Source organism: Humulus lupulus, chromosome 5 (genome assembly GCF_963169125.1).
Source record: "Humulus lupulus chromosome 5, drHumLupu1.1, whole genome shotgun sequence".
Taxonomy (NCBI): Eukaryota; Viridiplantae; Streptophyta; class Magnoliopsida; order Rosales; family Cannabaceae; genus Humulus; species Humulus lupulus.
The window spans coordinates 207,926,835-207,948,877 of NC_084797.1; the positions used below are offsets into that span (position 1 = coordinate 207,926,835).

General features: G+C 35.0%; 1 protein-coding gene across 1 annotated transcript; it reads left to right on the plus strand.

Annotated features, from left to right (window-relative positions):
* Positions 1-693: 693 nt before the first annotated feature.
* LOC133778096 (probable enoyl-CoA hydratase 2, mitochondrial) lies at positions 694-8,292 on the plus strand. Its single transcript, XM_062217921.1, has 8 exons — positions 694-951; positions 1,054-1,223; positions 4,589-4,663; positions 5,345-5,435; positions 5,546-5,597; positions 7,282-7,385; positions 7,481-7,557; positions 7,895-8,292. The coding sequence occupies exons 1-8, from the start codon at positions 744-746 to the stop codon at positions 8,069-8,071; spliced, it is 954 nt and encodes a 317-aa protein (XP_062073905.1). The 5' UTR covers positions 694-743; the 3' UTR covers positions 8,072-8,292.
* Positions 8,293-22,043: the final 13,751 nt, after the last annotated feature.

The following is a 22,043-nucleotide window of genomic DNA, read 5'->3' on the forward strand; positions in this document are numbered from 1 at the left end:
ATGTGTGAAAAAAAAAGAAAAAAAAAGAAATAGAATGAGAAAAGAATAAGTACAAAGATGAAAAAAAATATGAAAAAAAAAACAAAAGAAATGATGAATGAAAAAAAAAATAGATGAGTAAATAAGAATGAAAAGAAGAAGAAGAAAAATAATGGAAAAATGAAAAGAAAAAAAATATGAATGAAAAAATTGGTAGAAAAAAATGAAAAAAAATGGAAGAAGAAAAAAAAGCTCATATGTGTGAAAAAAGAAAAAAAAAATTAAAGGAGAAAATAATAAATACAAAAATGAAGAAAAAATAAAATGAAAAAAAAACTGAAAAAATATTAAAAAAAAAACAAAACAATACAAATGAAAGAAAAAAAAATAGATAAATGAATAAAAATGAAAAAAAATAGTACCCTCATTTTGCTAATTTGTTTTGATTAATTTTGATTTCCAATATGGGATTAGTTTTCCCATAAACTAAGTTTTCTTAATTAAATTTTCCCATACAAATTAAAGAAAGTTAAACTCCCATATTTTTGCATATTGATGGCTAAAAACCATATTTTTGAAAAATCCCCCTTTTTTTTTATTGAAAAGAACAAAATAGGATAATATTAAAATATGATCTACCGACCCCACTCAGATAATACAGCACGTGGCAATTCGATTGGTAAACTCAGACTGATTTAAGAGTTTCAGAAGAAGCACCATCATATCATAGTTGAACTTCAGCGCAAACGAAAGATATAGAAAAAATGCAAGCTTCGAAGATCTTGAGAAGGTCGCTCGCCCATTACAGCTTCAAGAAGCAGCGGCTTTTTGAGCCATTTCCAGTCACCGGCCTGATCTCTACTCCTCAATCTGATCCCCAAACATGCCGTTACCAAACTCATCGGACTCTCATCTTGGACCGCTCACCGTCTCAACTCGTCCAGCTTAACAGGCTTTCCGATTCTGATTCTGGTATTATATATATACATATAATATAACTGAGTTTTGATGTGTTTGGTTGATTTTATTTATTTATGGGTTTGGGGGAAAACCCCAAATGTGTTTGGATGGTAGGAATCGTTGAGCTGACTTTGAACAGACCTGAGAGGAGAAATGCCATTGGGAGGGATTTTCTGAGAGGTTTTATAGAGTCTCTTGAAGCTGTCAGTAAGGATTCCTCTGCTAATGTGGTTTTGATTCGTAGTTTGGTTCCGAAGGTGTTTTGTGCTGGTGCTGATTTGAAGGTAAGGGAAACAAAAACCCGTTTTTGTTATTAATTTATACAAGTTGATTTGTTTCAATTTAATTTCATATACGATTCTTAATTGAAGAAATGAGATTAGGAAGTGTCATGTGGAGATTTGAGAGGCTTTTAATGGTGGAACTCATTAGATTTGTTTGAAGTTTTGATCTTGTAGGACCTTTAGGATACTTGAATAGGGCTGTTTTGGAAATAGAAAGATTAGTAAGTAAAGCATTTTGATATGAAATTGAGGGAACATTGTGAGTAGTGCACTATTCATCTGGATTGTACAGTCAATCCTGATGAATAGTCAGAATACTACCTGCAGGGGTGCACTATGCACTACCACAGTCTTCCCAATGAAATTGGATTAACAATTTCTAAAAATGTCAATTCCTAAATTATAGTGGATATTGGAATTTTGTTTTTTGTCAAAATGGAAAAAATACCAATATTACATTTGAACCTTATACTGTCACCAATGTGATATTTATATATATGCGCTCTGAAGTAAATTAACTACATTGAATAAAAAAGTTTTTTTTTATTTATATTAATCCAACAAATTTCATATCATCGAACTATAATTATACATTTAACTAATACTTCTCACTAAGTTACAGAGTATGTTGATCTGCCGATGAATATTACTCATTTAAAATAAAATATTTTGCAGATGTACAATCATAATCAACTCACGATTAAAAATGTAGCATGTCAACTTCTATATTTAATTAACGTGAGAGTTGTCCGATAAAATCTTATTTATAGCTCAGTTAAATATATTTTAATTTTTTTTATGTTTACTTTACCTTTTCATATATATATATATATCTATATAAATAACGGAAATTCTTGGTTTTAAAAAATTTTATTTATTTTTTTCTTAACTTTAACAGAATATTCTTATATATGAAATGATATTCTTATATAGATTGTAAACATGATTTAAAATTAAAATAAATAAATAATTAATTAAACAAATTAAAATAAAATTTTTTTGAGATATTTTACCATGACAATTATTTAACAATAATAAAACTATACGTTTTATAACTTGAATAAAATTTAATTAAACTTAAATTTTAAGTAAATATCATATTAAACATATAACATAATATAATCTACTATCAACTAGAAACAAATTTCTTTTTAAAAAAAAAAAACTAGCAACAAACTTAAATTTAAAATCCATGTATGATATTAATATGATTGAAGCTCTTTTGATTCATCACATTCACTAAAGAACATTGCGAGTGACATTAAAAACTAAAAATAATTGATGCATGTATACTACTCTACACTGACTTTTCTATTATTATCTTATTTTATTATTAATTTTTTTTTAAATATTATTGTAATTTGTATATATGTCATGTAGCTATCTAAATATATATTTATGTCAATATTGTGTTTAGATGTTATTATTGATATAAATATTTATATATACTAGACCTGTAATTCAATCTATTATATATTGAAAAAAAAGTGAACTGATTTTTATTAAAATTATAGATAATGTTTTGCCCTAATTTTTTATTACATTTATGTCATACATTATATTAAACTATTTTATTTATTTTTATGAAATTGTTTATTAATTTAAAATTTATATGATAATTAAAAAATTATAAAAATAAATATAAGTTTAAATAAGCATGTTATTTTTATCTAGTATATATATATATATAAATACTAATTATATATACTAGGTGCAAATAATGTACAATGCACGTTTGCTTAGTTTTATGTAGAAAATTTATTAATTATTTTATTAAGTTTTTATGATTGTCATGTAAATTTTAAATAAATAAATAATATTGTATATAACAAAATGACATAAACATATTAAAAGAAAAATTAAACCAAGTTTATTGTTTTTTTTTAAAAAATACAACCACCTTTTAGATCACAAACATTTGTTAGTTATTTTTATTAAGTTTTTATAATTGACATATAAATTTTAAATAAACAATAATATAAATTAAATGATGACATAAACATATTAAAAGAAAATTAAACTAAAACATTGTTTATATATTTTTTTAAAAAAATACGATAACTTTTTAAATCACAAACTACCATATTTAAGGTACAAAACATTCATGATATTATTTAAATCACACCTAAGAAACTTTTTTATTCTTGATAGAAGATAAATGTTATTCTAATTTTTTATTTAATTACACAGTCATACTATTTGTACACACATAACACTTGTATATAATGTATTTATTATGTATTATATATTATTATAATAATAGTATTTTATAACTTGTGAATTTATATTAATATAATTATTAAATATCTAATTTTGTATTAAATATTATTATAATATATGAATTTATATTAATATAATTACTAAATATTTATTCTAGCAAAATTTTATAAAAATTAAGAATATATGTTATATATTATTATAATAATAATATTTTATAACATTTGAATTTATATTGATATAATTATTAAATATCTATTTTTATTTTATATATTATATAATAATGATATTTTATAACATTTGAATTTATATTAATATAATTAATAAATATTTAGTCTAGTATTAAATATTATTATAATAATAAGATTTTATAACATTTATAATTTATAAATATATATTTTAAATTGATTTAAAAGTATATTTTCTTAAATATTAAGAATATTCTTTTAAAGTTAACAATAAAAAAACAGTTAAAACAAAAAATTTCTGTTATTTACACACTTTTAAATGGGAGAGATATTTGATTTTTTGCCCAAAAATTTAAAACACAGGTATATATTACTTATATGATTTTTTTTTATGTATATATAAAAGAAGGGAAAAAAAAAGAGATGTGCATAATTTTAAAAAAAATTATATTTATTTTAATTTTCTCTAATAATAAATGGAGCGTTTTTGTAAACTTTTGGAGTGTTAATTTAATGCTCCAGCAAGAGAAATTATTTAACATTCTACAATCAAGATAAATTGTCGTTTGTGTATACCACCCATCTATTGATCTATACGGTATACCATTCATTGATAAACTAAGAACTCCTTTTAATTTATCATGAAATAATTTATATTTATATTTTTTGTATCTATATTAATCACAAAAATAACTATAATATGATTGATTGGACTAATATTCAACTATTATGCAAACATAATCCGAATAGTTCTTTGATTATTTTTCCTTGTGAAAATGTTTCTACAAGCTTACTCTTAACAGATATTTTCAAGAACGCCAGGATTGTATTGGAACCCAGGAATTTTAGAGTAACCAAAACCATATTTTCTCATCTTTGGGAGATAGTACTTTACTTATTGTACCTGAGATAGTATATGCTATAATAATGTAGCTCATTGGCTTTTAATTGGATTCTCAGGAACGCCGGGAGCAGACTCCAGCCGAGAATGAGTCTTTTGTCAACTCACTTCGTGCCTCTTTCACATTTTTGGAGGTCCATCTCCTTATTCACCTATGTTATTATATGTTGTTGTAACACCTCTTTTTATATGTTCACACAAAAATATAATCAAATAATACATCAAAAGTAAGTTGAACTTGGTTCATTCATCTGTGGTTTGACGATTTAATGTAGTGTTTGGTTTACAGATTTGAGGCTTCAAAGTAGATTTAGCTTTAACTCGTCTCATTTAATTTTATGGGACATGAGTTACTCAATATCTACCAAGATCACTGTCAGAAGCTGAGATGTACTTTTAATAGAGAAATTAAAGGTCTATTGCCTTTAGTTGGAGTAATAGAATACGAGTTCCATTGGTTTTACTAGTTTCTGACAATATGATAAAGTCATTCATAATCCTTTTAGGATATTTAACTTGAAAATGCCAGTTGCCTAATCTACTTTTTAAATTGTTTCATACTAGATTTTGTCATGTATATCGGACGATAATTATACATGCATGCACATATAAACATGGGGTGTAGTAGAGAGTACCATGTGACTAAGCTGTTGATTTTCTCATCTTGTTTCTCTTGTTTCCATATCTGCTATAGCGACTGTGTGTATTTCCATTTGCGTGTTACTTTCTCATATTGTCTGTCTTTGGCACAGTTTATCTCACATATTTCTACTGACTGAAAATTTACACGATTTTTTAAAAATTTATTTGTTCAGAAACTTTGTATTCCTAGCATTGCTGTTGTTGAAGGAGCTGCATTGGGTGGTGGACTTGAAATGGCTCTAGCATGTGATCTTCGGATATGTGGTAATTTTTGTTAATTACCATATTTATGTTGACTGTAATGAGTGAAAGTTTAGCTGGTTATAGATGAGGTGTAATTATCAGACTGATTGTTTTCACCTCACATGGCTCAGGAGAAGATGCAGTATTAGGCTTGCCAGAAACCGGACTTGCTATAATTCCAGGGTATGCAGTTATTCTCAGTTCTAGAATAATAGTATTGAATGCTTTGCTCTTATAATTGTCATAAATGACAGATTATCTGCATTGCCATAATTTGGGGGTTAACTGACATTCTTTTCTTTCTTTTATATCTTCAGTAATCAACGATAACATTATGCTCATCCATTTGACAAAAATAACCATAATATCCATATGAACTTAGAAGCGTGTAAACTTAAAAAGAATAGGGGATTACCTCATTGCTTAATGGTGGATTAGTGGCTCCCATGTCTTCATAATTCTCGTCCAAAATCATTAATAGTAGCTTAAAGAATGCAAGAGGGGTTTATTTACCCTCCTGAACTCTTTCTCTTAGTATCCCAAATCTTCAACCCTACAAGCAAATGTGTTTATATTTCGCTCTATGTTTGTCATAATGGGCCTTCTGAGCTTCATCTTGTTGTGGTAAGAGAGGTCTCTCTACCAATGACATTATGAGTGAGGACACACAAGTCTCTTGCCATTCCATTTATGATTTATAGGCAACACCATGCTTAATAATCATGACTGCAATATGCTAGTTCTATGTTTTATTTGTATTAGTTTTTGTTGTTGCTCGTATTTTTCGAGTTGTTGTCATGTGAGGTTCTCCCGGGGGCACGTGAGCTATCTAACACATTCCCAAGGAAGTGTCTAGATAATTGACTCCTCGGGGCTTTGTAATTCTTTTCTCGCTAGGTAATCCAATGGGCGTAGTCCAATGTGACAATGAAGATTATTGCACTCGGAGGGCATGGCCTTATTTGATAAGAAAGGCACAACCATGCACATGGAATAGGATCAAGGGTTGGAGACCACACTAGATCCCTGGCACACGTGCCTACCTACCTCTGACACAAGTGGTAGTTACCTTGGAGAGTGGTTGTCCCCTCCGTACAATCGACAAAAAGGATGAGCAGGGCCACAAAATCACTCTTGGGAACAGGTGGTGCGCTTGCTGACACTGCCGCCACTTCCCAAGAACGTGGTCGTACGCTGTACATCCAGATGTCCCCGAGGAGCTACTCGGAAAGAAGAGGAAAATCCAACTTGTGTGCTAGACAAGTCTAATCTAGCTCATCAACCACACTTAGCACACTTTTCAGCCCCCTTTTACTGTAAATACCTTGTTTATGTGGCAATTACTAGTTAATTAGCTCTAATTAACGAGCCTTAATACTCCCAATTGCCTATAAATAGGGCCGGGGTCTCATTGTAAAAACAAACCAACTTGTGCATGCCAAAATGCTGCCAAATTGCAAAACCCTAAAGAGAACTTGGCTTCTTAAGTGGACTAGATCTCATTAAAGGCCAAGCTACGGAAAAATCCTGCTCGTTCCTTTACTTAATCCATTGTTAGTTCTAAATCGTAAGTTGACGAAAAGTCACATCAACATTTGTAAATTAGTCTTTGGTTTGGTATGTAATGCCTCGTGGTGGAATTCTAAAATGTAAATTTTGACGATTCCCCATCATTCTTATTAAAATATATTTTGTTTCCTATAAAAAAAAAATCATTCAAAATATTCTAGTACTTTCTGGAGCAGCTCTTGACTTATCAATGTGTTCTTGACTTGTACAGGATTGTTCCAAGATAACCCTTTTATTTTATTTATCTGTTTTTCTTTCTACTGACCATAGTCCTTTTCTACAAACTTGCCTTTAACAGAGCAGGGGCAACACAAAGACTTCCAAGATTGATTGGTAAAGCACAAGCTAAGGAAATTATACTTACTGGCAAGAGAATTACTGGCACGACTGCAATGTCTATTGGTGCGTCTACCTAGTATCCAATTTGCTTTATTTAGTTAATTTCTTCATCTGTTTGTTCAAATTCTTCTTACTGACTAAAGTATGTCTTGGTACAGGTCTTGTTAATTACTGCCTTCCTTCTGGTGAAGTTCATAAGAAAGCACTTGAAATTGCTCGGGAAATAAATGAGAAGGTACTTGAATACTTCTTACCATTTGTTTTACTGGTGCTGCATAGATAGGTCTCTTCAAGTCCGACTCTAAAACTTGTTACTTCTCTGTTGTGTGTGGACTGACTAAATGCTTTATCTAATTTGTGTATTATGGAATATTGCCTTAATCTTTTACCAAAATAGAAAACAAAAAACACACATGATTTATAGTGGTTCACCCTTAATGTTAGAGCTATAATTAGGCCAAACTCATAATGCTATGAAATCAACATCAAAAATCTGTTTTCTGTTTCACTATAAAGATAAGTATCTGTTGCTCATTTGTATGTGTTATTGCACACAATTCTTTTTACCATAGGGCCCGCTGGCTATAAGAATGGCAAAAAAGGCCATTGATGAGGGACTAGAGGTAAATATGTCCTCAAGTGAGACAATAGTAAAAGACTGCTATGCGCAGCTCTTGTACACAAAAGATCGCTTGGAAGGCCTGGCTGCATTTGCGGAGAAGCGAAAACCCAAGTATAAAGGAGAATAAAGGTAATCAGAACTCCAGTGAGAATCGAGAAAGATGGTTTCTGTATGGCTATTTTATTGAATAAGGCTTAAAAACTGTATCATGAACCTCTTCCCATAAAGAATTTTGTTACTGTCGAAAAGTTCAAAAGAGGGCATCTTGTTTTGCTATGTTTGTGTTAATCTTTGTTTTTCTTTTCTGATAAATTAATGTTAGAAATAAAAGGGAACAAAGTTTCACTATGTTTGGATATTACATGGGCGTTGTGCAAGAAAGGGGAGTTAATAGAGGAATTGCTGAAAGAGTCATTGTATGTTGATTCACAATATTTTCCAAAGAAGCCAAATATTAGAGCAGAGATAAGTAACATTCTCAGTTGACATGTCACTAAGAATTGCAAACAAAACGTTGCTACTTGATAATTGTGTTAATCTTGAGATATGCTTGTGTTGAATTTGCTAAAAAAAAACAGAAGAAAAGCATTTGAAGAACTAAATTCTATATATTGAAAAAAAAAATTCATTAAAATTATAATTAAAGCATTAGAGTCGGAGACGTAACCCTTCCCTTCCTAGGTTTTTTTTTTTAATATATATATCGTAAAGTAATGCCGTAACGATTATAAGAAAATGTAGGATATTGGATGAATTGATTAGTACCAACCTTTTGACGTTATCCTGAGGTGAGTTACATTGTCAAATATACTATGTCACATAAACGTAATATTTTTAATATATTATATATTTAACACAATTTTTAATATTATGTTCTAATGCATAATTGTAAAATAATATTGTAAAATTTAATATTTCATTAATACTAATTTAATATTTATTGAAAATATACAAAAATTACTCACTTTTCTTTATATTTTATTATTGATAGTATAGGATAATAATAAAATAATAAGATAAAAAATAAAGTATTTAATACAGATAGATAGAAATAATACTAAAATAATAAAAATGACATAAAAATAAATAAAAAAATGTAGCATTAATGGTGATGCAAAATATGCACCATGCTATATTGTGTGCCAAATTTTTAGCATGTGCCAAATTTGACACAACTTTTGGCATACCATTGGAGCAAGTTTTTTGTAAAGTGAGCTATATTTTAGCAATGTATTACAAATTTGACAATCCATTAGAGATGCTCTAATGCCATATCATGAGGTGAATCACATTTTCAAATATGCTATCCCATAATGATATGATAGTCATAACTATCCAACTCGGGGTCTACCGAGTACTGATTGATAACGGGAGCTCGGTAAATATCCTCTATAAGGCGATATTGGAAAAAATGGGTCTATTAGTTCGAGACTTAAAAGCTTGTGCAACTACCTTTTATGGATTCTCAGGAGAAAGGACAGCCAATAGATGATCAATCGAGCTCCCAGTAACTCTGGGAGAATATCTAGTCTCGCTCATGAAGATGTTCAAGTTCATAGTGGTGGATTCTCCACCGACTTACAATGTCTTGCTCGGGAGACCATCCCTGAATGGGCTGGGGGCAGCAACATCTGTAAGACACTTGGCACTAAAATTTCCAACGCCAAGTGAGATTGAGACATTAAATGGAGATCAATTAACAGCTCGAGAGTGCTATAGTATCTCCATGAGGGAGAAGGGTCAATCTAGTGCCCAAACACTAGTTGTGATTGAGGAAATTGAAGAGAGTATTTTCGAGGTCGAAGATGAAATCGACCCCAGAATGGAAGAAGACCGAGCTGACGTTGGCCCAATAGAGGAGCTTGAAGACATTCAGATCGATGAAAATGATACCACAAAATTAGTGAAGATCGGGAAGAACCTCACTAAGGAAGTGAAATAGCAATTAATATGCTTTCTGAGGGAAAACCAAGATGTTTTTGCTTGGTCCCAGGACATATATCATTGGGATTCATCCTGGCATAATAAGCCATGCTTTAAACATAGATAAGAACTTCTCCCGAAACAGCAAAAAAGAAGACTCCTCGATGATGAAAGGAAACAAGCTTTAAAGGAAGAAGTCGATAGGCTAAAAGCAATTCGCTTCATAAGAGAAGCGTACTATCTAGATTGGATTTCCAATCTAGTGTTAGTCCCCAAACCAAATGGGAAGTGGCTAACCTGCATTGATTACTCGGACTTGAAAAAGGCATGCCCGAAGGATTGTTTCCCGTTACCTCAAATTGATCAGCTCATTGATGCAATCTCGGGACATGACATCATGTCATTCATGGATGCTTACTCTAGATATAACCAGATAGCAATGCATGCTCCCGACCAAGAACACACGAGCTTTGTGATAGACAAAGAATTACTGTTACAATATAATGTCATTTGGGATAAAAAAATGCAGGAGTGACGTACCAGAGATTGGTAAATCGTATCTTTGCTGAAAAAATTGGCAACAACATGGAAGGGTATGTGGACGAAATGTTAGTAAAATCTAAGCACACTAACAACCATGTTTCCGACCTCGCAGAATGTTTCACTATACTTCGAAAGTATAACATGAGGCTTAACCCACAAAAGTGTTCCTTTAGGGTATCTTCGAGAAAGTTTTTGGGTTTTATAGTGAATGCTTAAGGCATCAAGGAAAATCTAGACATGATCAAGGCCCTAATATAAATGTATTCACCCCAAAAGCATAAGGATGTCCAGAGCTTAACTGGACAAATGACGACCTTAAATAGATTCGTAGCAAAATCCACGGATAAATGCCTACTTTTCTTCAATCTTTTGAGAGGGGGCAAAGAATTTGAGTGGATAGAGGAGAGCAAGTTTGCCTTTCAGAATCTTAAAAAACACCTCATCGAACCACTTATCTTATCTAATCAAGTATTGGGAGAAGTACTGTACTTACACCTTGCAACAACTGAGCACACAATTAGTGTTGCGTTAGTTCGGGAGGACAAAAGAGTACAACGACAGGTTTATTACATCAGTAAGTGACTCTTAGGAGTCAAATAAAAAATATCCTCTAATGGAAAAGCTCACGTTGTGCTTGGTACACGCATCTCGAAAGTTGTGACCTTACTTTCAAGCATACCCCATACAGGTGCTAATCGACCAATCATTGAGGCAAATACTGTCCAAACCTAAGGCATCAGGTCGACTATTGAAATTGCCGGTTGAGCTCAGGCAATTTGAGATCACATATCACCCGAGAACAATAATAAAGGGCCAGGCACTAGCCGATTTCATAGAAGAATGCACTGGTATATCCAACGAAGAATTAATAACCCTAGCTCGAGAGCTGTGGAGACTTTATGTCGATGGATCATCCAATGAAAATGGATCGGGGGCAGGTATCATACTAATAACCCCACCAGGACATAGATTTCATTCAGTGTTGAGATTTTGATTCAAAGCATCCAACAACGAGGCTGAATATGAAGCACTACTAGTAGGGCTTCATGTGACTTCGTAGATAAAATCCAAAGCCATACACTACTACAATGATTCATAACTTGTGGTCAACCAGATACGAGGTGAATACCAGCCTCGAGGAACCAAAATGGCAGCGTACCTGTAAAATTCAAAACGACATTTGAACAGTTGAAATATTACACAATTGAACAAGTCCCAATGGAACATAACTCGAATGTTGATGCCTTAGCTTGCTTTCAAAAACTAGAGAAGCCGACACACTCAATGTGGTCCCAGTAGAGTTTCTACCACAACCAAGTATCACTGAGCTAGAAATAAACGAGGTCGACATGATTGATTCGCAACCAACATGGATGATACCTATAATCGACTACCTAGAAACCGAGAATCTCCCCAAAGACGGAATGAGGCTTGAAAGTGGATGTACAAGATTCCAAGATATACTATCTTGGAAGGAAAATTGTATTAGAGAGGATATTCTATGCCTCTATTACAATGTGTAATTCCACCTGAAGCAAAAAGAATCATCGAAGAAATCCATGAAGGATTTTGTGGAGATCACGCAGGGGAGCATAACCTCTCAAAGAAAGTCATAAGGCAAGGATACTTATGGCCTATGCTCAAAACTGATGCTTTCACATATGTTAAACATTAGAATAAATGCCAACAGTACACATCGATACCACGAGCTCCACCAACTGAGCTCACCATGTTAACCTCCCCATGGCCATTCGCAGTATGGGGCATAGACCTCATAGGGTTTCTACCAATGGGACGAGGTGGAGTTAAATATGCTGTAGTAGCTACTGACTATTTCACCAAAATGATCGAGGCTGAGCCCTTAGCTACTATCACCTCGAAAAAGGTCCCTAACTTCGTGGTAAAGAACATCATATGTCGATATGGGATACTAAGGAAGATATTTTCTGACAACGGAACTCAATTCGATAGCGAGCTATCCACTCGGTTTTGTGAATGAAATGGGATCATAAAGATCTTCTCCCCAGTAGGGCTTATCGAACAACAACTCGAACCTCGATTGGGCATACACCCTTCTCGTTAGCCTATGGCTGCGAGGCCATGTAACCAATCGAGGTCAAAATATCAACATTGAGACGAGAAGCGTATACACAAAACTCGAACCAACTCTAGCTCAGCTCAAAAATGCCGCGTACCAACAACGCGCCACAAGGTTCTTCAATAAACGGGTTCGAGACAGGCACTTTGGAGTAAGAGAATTGGTACTCAGATGAGTATTTTTGGCGACATGAGACATAAACCCAGGCGTACTCGGGCCTAATTGGGAAGGAAATTATGTAATTGAATCCATCATTTGACCTAGCGTCTACAAAATAGCTCGATTAAATGGAGAATTGGTCCCACGAGCTTGGAATGATGAGCCTTTATGACCATATTATCAATAAATTTTGGAAGATGTTTATTTAATTATAACCAAGCTTGTATTTATTTTTCAGTATTATTCATAAAGTACTGTTCATTTTCATTTTTTATTTTGATAATTTTTTGCTTGCACTTAGTAATCAAAAAACCTAAGATTTCACAATCATAGGAGTTAAATGAGGCATATATGATATACCAATAATACCATAGGCTTGAAAAAATATATCAAAATAAAAATGTTCAACAAAGGGTAAGGACAATTAACCAAGCACGAGCATGATTATATATTAAGTCCAGATAAACAATCTAACATACTTTAAGTTGGAAAATTTCTTGCAAAACATTTGTTAACCTCGAAACCATACACATGGGTGAGGAAAAGAAGTTGATAATAAGCAGGGAAATAACTGGACAAATCAAGCTACAAACCATTTAATATTTTTGCCAATAAAAGAATTGGTTTAAGTAGTATTCGACCTCGACAAAAATGAGATCAAACCAAGGGTAAACGAACATACCATACATGATAGTATATGGAATTTCGAAGTAAGCTCGAAACTTGTATGAATAAACAAGTACGAAAAACTGCCACACATAATGAAAGCGCAAAATATTTCAACAGTAAATATTGGGCATAATATGAAGGCAAAGTCAGAAGTAGATATGTACATAAACTTTAATCTAAGAAATTTAAATATGAAACTACTTTAAAAGTTAGAAAAGTAATTACAAAAGCAAGAGATATAAAATAGATCGCCAATTCAAGCTGTAAATTGTCTCAGCCCCAAGGGCCTTAATTAATTACAAATAAAAAATAAGGGTCGAAGCCCTTGCAACAAAAAAAATAATTACTCCTTCGATGCAGGTTCAGATTCGACAACATCGTCCTTCTCCTCATCAACCCCGGCCTCCATAGTAGTCACCTCGGATGTCTCCTCCTTCGTCATTCGAACTTGCCATTTTTCTAAGAAGGCCTCCTCTTTATCCTCCTAAAAAGAGGTGTCGATCTCGGGATTCACAGACCATATGCGATACATGGCCATATCCGTTGAGTGATCTTTCTTCGCCTTGAGTTCCTCCAAGAGGCGCTTCTTCTACTCCTTCATGATGTCATAAGTCGCCTTCTTCTCTTCTTCGAGCTTGGAGACATACAACTATAGGCGTTCAATCTCGACGGTCTTGGTGTCAAGCTCGACCCTAACATCGTCAAATTTAGCATTCTTTGTGTAGTATTGAATGAGAATGCAAACCTCCTTTGAATGTATGCATGAAATGTATAAGAAATTCATAAAACAAAGTGGGATGGGTAAATTTTCGGATTAGTATGGTGTGAATAGGGATGGAGATGTGGGGATATTTTAGGGAGTAATGAAAGAAGAAATAAGTGGGTAGAATGATTTAGGGTGATGGTGATGGAAGAAGAATGAAGAAAACAAGGGAAAATGGAGAAATTGGTGTGGGGATTCGGTGATGAGAGTAATGGGAGAAAGAAGAAAGAGGAATAATAGTTTTTGTTAAAGAAAAATGAAGAATGAAATTGAATTGTTATTTTTAAATTTTTCTGAAAAAAAACGTTCGTGGGACGCGACCTAGGAAATGTGTGCCACAGCCCGCGCACATACCTGAAGCTTCTTCTTTTTTTTTTCCTTTCTGAAATAACGTTTGTGGGTGGCGGCCTGGGAAATGTGTGTCATGGCTCGTACAATACCTGATGTTTAATTTTTTGAAAAAGGGTCGCGGCCTGAAAAGATACCTTCATCTGAAATCACGCTCGTAGGTCGCGGCCTGGGAAATGGGTGTCGCGGCTTGCCAACCCTTTTGAAGCTTTTCTTCGAAAAAGGGTTGCGGGCAGGAAAGGTGTGTCGTGGCCTGATTCCTCTTTTTTTTTTTTCAAACTTTTTAATTTTTTTCACGGTTTTAACGGTTCTAATTACATAAATTAAACTAAAATTACCACAACAAAAACAAAAATTAAAATTAAAAAAAAATGTTCAACTTAAAGAAAAAATAATTAAAATAAACTAATTTACAAAGTAGCTAAGTTTACCGTCGCTAGCTCGACTTAATGCTTCATTCATCAACATATACTGAGTCAATGAGGTGAATCACAGCAGTTTGTTCTTTCTCCATTGATTCGTAATATGGCTTTAATCTCTGACCATTCACCTTGAATGATTTTTCGGTAGTTGGACTTACAGCTTCGACCGCTCCATGAGGAAAACCTTGGTGACAGTGAATGGACCTAACCATCAAGACTTCAACTTCCAGGAAAAAGTTTAAGGCGAGAGTGATACATGAGAACTTTCCGACCTTCCACAAAACTCTTTCGAAGAATATGTTTGTCATGAAAAGCTTTGGTTTTCTCCTTGTAGACTCTCGAGCTCTCATATGCTTCATTGCGTATTTATTCTAGCTCATGCAATTGAAGCATTTGTTGTTGTCCTACAACAACCATGTCCATGTTGCACTTCTTTACAACCCACCAAGTCTTATGCTCCATCTCTATCGGTAGATGGCAAGGCTTCCCATACACCAACCGATACGGTGACATACTGATAGGTGTTTTATATGCCACACGATAAGCCCACAAGGCATCATCAAGCCTTGTACTCCAATATTTTCGGTTTGGATTTACGGTCTTCTCAAGAATCAATTTGATTTCACTAATAGAAACCTTTGCTTTCCCGTTGGCTTGTGGATGATAAGAAACGGTCACCTTGTGAGTTACACTATAGCGTCGAAATAATGCTTCTATACTCTTGTTACAAAAATGAGTGCCTCGATCACTAAGTATAGCCTTGGGTGTACCAAAGCGCACAAAAATGTTTGAGCGAATGAAATCCACCACTGTTTTTGAATTATTCGTTCTAGTTGCAATTGCTTCTACCCATTTAGACATGTAATCCACTGCCAAAAGAATGTATTCATAGCCAAAAGAAGATGGGAACGGTCCCATGAAGATGGGAGTTTGAGGCATTTGATCCTTGGTCTTTATGTTACCAATTCGTTGAAAACGATCACATGCCTTACAATAAGCATAAGATTCTTTGAAAATTGTGGGCCAATAGAAACCGCTGTCGAATATCTTACGAGTTTTCCTCTTAGGTCTGGAGTGTCCACCACAAAGCATATGCATGCAAAAAGCAATGATGGAACAAAATTTAGATTCAGGAACACACCTTCGAATGATTTCATATGTACAATGATTCCAAAGATAAGGTTCGTCCCATGTGTAGTGGCGAGCATCATGCTTGATTTTATTTCGTTGTGCTTATGTGAGATCACTTGGTTACTCCTTTGAAGCAAGGTGGTTTACAAAGTCGGCATACCAAGGAATAACTTATTGCATGGTGAGGAGTTGCTATTTTTTCATCCATGGGCAAATTATCTTCATCCCGAATAATACGACTCAAGTGGTTTGCCACCAAATTCTCAGAACCCTTTTTATCTTTTATCTCTAAGTCAAACTCTTGAAGAAGTAGAATCCACCGAATCAGCCAAGGCTTGGCTTCTTTCTTTGCCAATAGTTAGCGAAGAGCGGCATGGTCGGTATAAACAATCACTTTAGTTCCAATCAAGTATGACAGAAACTTTTCCAAGGCAAAAATGACCGTCAAGAGCTCTTTTTCAGTAGTAGAATAATTAAGTTGAGCATCGTTAAGAGTGCGAGAAGCATAGTATATAACATGAGGAAGCATGTCAACTCGCTGCCCAAGAACAACACCCATGGCATAGTCACTCGCATCACACATGAGTTCAAAAGGTAGCTCCCAATTTGGTGGCTAAATTATAGGAGCTAAAGTCAAAGACTCTTTTAATAAGTTGAAAGCCACTAAATACTTTTCATTAAACTAGAACTCTACATCTTTTTGAAGAAGGTTGCATAGTGGTGAGGAAATTTTAGAGAAATCCTTGATAAATCTCCTATAGAACCCAACATGCCCAAGGAATGATCTCACTTCTTTTACACTAGTCGAAGATGGTAGAGAACGAATTAAATCAATCTTTGCCTTATCAACCTCTATTCCTGTAGCGACCCAAATTTGTTAATAAGGCTTGGAGCCTAGATTAGTGTGCCTGGAGGGCAATAATTGTTATACTGTGTTAATATATGTGAATTTAATGAATATGTGATTAGGATGCATGTTTAGGTGATTAAATATGCATGTGGGCCCTGTTTGATTGTTAGGGGAAAATTGGTAATTTTAGCCCGTTGAGGGCATAAATTTAATATATGTAATATTGTTGATAAAATTGTGAATTATTTGTGATGCACATGCCGAGACGGTCCGAGGGAGCTAATTAGATTAAAAGTCACAACGGGATTAAATACCCGGCTCGGGAGGAGCCTAGGGGTATTTTGGGAATTTTATTAATTGGGTTTGTGGACTTTAATTAATGGTTAATGGTTAATGGTATTTTAGTAACTTGAGTGACCATTTGTAACCATTAAGTATAACTATTCTAGGTGAGAAAATGGTATATTTGTAAGGGATGTGAAATGTCTAGGATGCCCTTGAGGTTTAGTTAGAAAAGAGAATTAGATGGAAGGGTAAAACGGTCTTTTGGGCAGGGATTTGGATAGGTTTGGCTGAGGGAAAATGTCATTCACGTTTTACACTTAGATGCTCTTGTTCTTGCTGGAAGTTGGAGGAGAACCTAGAAAGAAAGGAGGAAAAAGGAAGGGAGCTGGAGTTGTGAAATTTAGGAGGAGAATTAAGTTGGTTTGAGGCAACTAAAACCAAGTATAGGCCAAGATTTATTCAGAGGTATGAAATTATCTCTATTTTTTTTAAGTTTCTAAGCTTGATTTTTAGAGTGTGAGCATGAAAATTGAAAGTTGGTTTGTGGCTGGTTTGTGTGGGAATTCAGTTTGAGAAACAAGAGGATTTAGCTTGAAGCTGGAATTGAAGGAAGCTTAAGGTCGAATTCTCCACTTGAGGTAAGAATTCTATGCAATTTTGAGGTTTGTTTTTGGTGCGGTTTAGGAATTTTGAAGCATGGTTTAAGTTTTATAAGCCTTGGTTTAAGTTTTTGGTTTACTGGTTTAAACTTCTGAAATTTGAAACCAAAGTGTGAATTATGGGTGTGATTATGTGTTTGTGCTTGTTGTTGGTGTTTATAGGTTGCTAGATGGTTTATTTGAGGTTTTGGATTGATTTTGGGGTTTAGGTATGCATTGGGGTTGAATTGGGAGTGTTATGGCTCGGGGAAAATGCAGGGGAAAACCTTGAATTCTGGGTTCGCGTAGGGGCGCCGCGGCCCTGTTCTTTGGTGCCCCGGCGCAAAGCAGCATCAGGCATTAAGAGCCCTTCTGGGCGCCGCGGCCCTCAATGGGTAGTGCCGCGCGCGCTAGGCTATTTTTTGGGCAGGGGAAATTTTCCATTTTAGGGCTTTTGCCCAGGGGGCTCGGGGGATGTTTTCGCTACTTTGTTTTGGGAAATTGGAGGTCCCAAGAGTACGGGATTGGTCCCGGGAAATGGTTTTGGATTGGTTAGTATTAAAGAATGTTTTAAATGTGTTGTGACTAGGTTTTCAGAGAGGCTCGGGTTAGAGGACCGTGCTCGTGACTTTGGTGCATAAGAAGCTCGGGACACAGGTAAGAGAACTACTGTTTCCCGTAGAGCATGAGTTGCGGGGCTCAGCCCTATATGACTGTGTTGTGGGGTTTGACCCTTTGTTTGATTTTATGTATGTTTAGCTTGTTGACTAGCTTTATCATATGTGAATGTGTTGATTGTACGGCATGAGCCGTGAACGGTGAAGACCGATAACGGCAAAGGCCGAGAACGGCAATGGGCCGGGAACGGTGATAGGCACATGGAGTGCAAGGCCATGTGCGGCAAGGGGCTAGGGCCGGAAGCAGTGTTTAGCACACGGAGTGCGAGTTGCTAGGATAGATCCTAAAGGATACCTGGGATATCCTCATGGTATAGACCGCAAATCCAGGGCATGGTAAGGCGCCTGGGACGGCGTGGTCGTATGTGTTTAGCCAGTTGATGGCCTGTTTAAGTGATGAGTGTTTGATATGCATATGTTGTCTGTTTGTGAGTTTTCTTGATGGGCTTCGGCTCACGGGTGCTCTGTGGTGCAGGTAAGGGCAAAGAGAAAGTCAACCAATCATGAGTATGGCGAGCGTGAGGCGGCGTGTACATGTTTGGTCAGCCTGACTGCCACGGTCAGGGGCATTTTTGGGAGATGAATGTATAAACTGGATTTTGTCGTTTAGTCGACTGGGATTACATTTTGAGTTGTAAATATTTCTAAACTGCATTTTGGGATCCCAAATCTTAAACATTTTACGGTTTTTTTTTCTTTAGTAAATGGAATTATTTTCAAAGTTTATGTCTTTGTTTATGTTTTGGTTACACATTTATCTTTAAACCTCGATTAGCGAGTTAAATGCACGTTTTAAACTCACTTAGTAACGACTCTAAGGTAGTAGGGCATTACAATTCCCTTGACTAAAATCATATGACCCAAAACTATACATTGGTTTACCATAAAATGGCATTTTTCCCAATTAAGCACAAGGTTAGTTTCAATACACTACTGGAGTACCAAAGTGAGATTATGAAGGCATCAATCAAATGAGTCACCATAAACACTAAAATCATCCATAAAAACCTCAATGATATTTTCAATATATTTTGAAAAAAATGATAATCATACATTGCTGAATAGTGGCAGAAGCATTTCATAACCCAAATGACATACGTCGGAAAGTGAATGTACCAAAAGGGCATGCGAAGGTTGTCTTCTCTTGATCTTCAGGAGCAATACACAATCTGATTATATCTCGAATAATCTTCAAGAAAACAATAATAAGGATGAACTGCTAACCTATGTAGCATCTGATCAATGAAAGGTAATGGAAAGTTATCTTTACGTGTTGCCGCATTCAACTTTCGGTAGTCTATACAAACTCGCCACCCGGTTTGCATTCTTTTTGGCACCAGCTCATTTTCTTCATTGTTTACCACTATGATTCCAAACTTCTTTGGCACTACCTGAACTGGACTCACCCATTGACTGTCTGAAATTGGGTAAATAATACCCACACTAAGAAGCTTCAGTATCTCCTTTTTCACAACCTCCATCATAGGTGGATTTAATCTCCATTGTGCCTCATGTGTTGGTTTAGACCATTCTTCAAGTAAAATTTGGTGCATGCACATAGAAGGGCTAATCCCCTTAATATCAGCAATAGACCACCCAATGATTGTTTTATATTCTTGAAGTACTCTTATTAATTTTTCTTCTTGAACTTGGTTAAGATGTCTTGAAATTATAACTGGAAGTGTCTCGTTCTTCCCCAAGTAAACATATCTGAGATGCTCTGTAAGTGGCTTCAATTCAAGTGTAGGAGCTTGAACAATTGATGGCTGCAATTTATCATTAGAAATCGATAAATCCAGAAATGCAACCTTTTTAAAATTCTAGTCAAAACCACTATTGAGTGCGGTTGTGACATCCATGATCTCATCAGAAAAATCTTCAACGGTCAACACAAGATGCTCTCTCAACGCAACCTCCAAATAGTCTTCATTATGCAAATCTAAGACTCGTTGAGAAAGGATATCCAACACATCAAGAGAGTAAACAACATGTACATCACTTGGATACCTCATAGCCTAAAAAAAATTAAATCAAACTGTCTCCATGTCAAATTCCATGGTCAATGTACTATCATGCACATCAATCTTGGTTCTTGAAGTTTTCATGAATGGTCTTTCCAAAAAAATTGGAGTGGAGCATGGAATAGATTCATCTTCCATATCAAGAACATAGAATTCTCTTGGAAACACCAATTCATTCACTTGAACTAAAACATCTTCTATTACACCCCTGGGATAAGCATTCGACCTATCAGCAAGTTGAATAATCACCCCTGTTTCTTCAAGTGGATCGAGATTCAATGAAGCATAAATGGAGAATGGCATGAAATTTATAGAGGCTCCCAAATCCAACATACAACGCTCAATTCTCTTATTACCAATAGTGCAAGGGATAGTAAAAGTATCAGGATCCTTACACTTTGGTGGAAGCTTCTTTTGAAGAACTGCAGAAACATTCTCCCCCCACACTAACTTTTTCATTACCCCTCAAATTATACTGATTAGTGCACAATTATTTCAAAAACTTGGCATAGCGCGACACTTGTTTAATAGCCTCAAGAAGAGGAATATTCACTTCTACCTTGTAGAATGTATCAAGAATTTTTTTGTCAACCTCTTTCTTTTTAGTCTTCTTGGGAAAGGAGGTGGGGTGACAAAATTAGGCTTAGGGGTTGGTTTGCTTTGGAGGAACATCTTCATCAATCGAGCAATCAACTTGTGGCTTGGATGACAATTTACTAGGCATTGGAGGACTAGGTGGATCATATTGCTTCCCGTTTCTTAAAGTTACTGCACTAGCATTCTCCTTGGGATTTATCTCAAGTTGTGAAGGCAATTTATTAGACAGATGAGCTTCCAACCTGTTATATGATGTTGCTAGTTATCCCACCTGATTCTCCAAACTTTTGATGGAAGCTTGCTTAGTTTTCTGAAAATGAAGAGTATTTGTAGCAATTGTATTGATTAAATCCTCAGTAGAGGGTTTGGCACTTGGTGAGAGCAGCTTGCGGTGCTTGCGATGGTCTAGGTAAAAAAAACTTTGTTGAGATTGCTGTTGAAAAGTGAAACCAGGTGGTCTCGCAGGTGTAGACTGTGGAGCAACTTGTTGTTGATTCCCATAACAAAGATTTGGATGATCACACCAGACAAGATTATAAGTTTGTGAAAAGGGTTCATAGTACATCTGGCGTAATTGACCTGGGAAATTTCCTACAACATTAACACCCTCAGTCTCTCCCTCAAATAGAGTAGGGAAAGTATCAGTAGCATGCCCCACAACCTGACAGATTCCACAAGGTCGCACCTGTTAAGTTGTTGTACCACTGCAGTTAATTGAGCCAATTGTTGACCAAGCTGATTAACATTAGAGGTGCTCACTTCATTAGATGATTTGGGTGATGGAGTAGGATCTTGGTGAATGCCAAACTGTTGTGAGTTAGTAGCCATATTAGAAATCAATCTCCTAGCTGCAGTAGGAGTCTTATCAACTAGTGTCCCCCCCCCCCCCCCCCCCCCCCCACTGGCTGCATCGACCATACTCCTACCCAATGGTTTTAGTCCTTCAAAAAATATTAGATTAGGGGTTGTTCACTT

Excerpts from the sequence above, each read along its gene's own strand:
- LOC133778096 (XM_062217921.1), top strand. The coding sequence starts at position 744 with ATGCAAGCTTCGAAGATCTTGAGAAGGTCGCTCGCCCATTACAGCTTC. Across the intron at positions 1,224-4,588 it reads GTGCTGGTGCTGATTTGAAG|GAACGCCGGGAGCAGACTCC; the intron begins GTAAGGGAAACA and ends TTGGATTCTCAG. Across the intron at positions 7,386-7,480 it reads CACGACTGCAATGTCTATTG|GTCTTGTTAATTACTGCCTT; the intron begins GTGCGTCTACCT and ends GTCTTGGTACAG.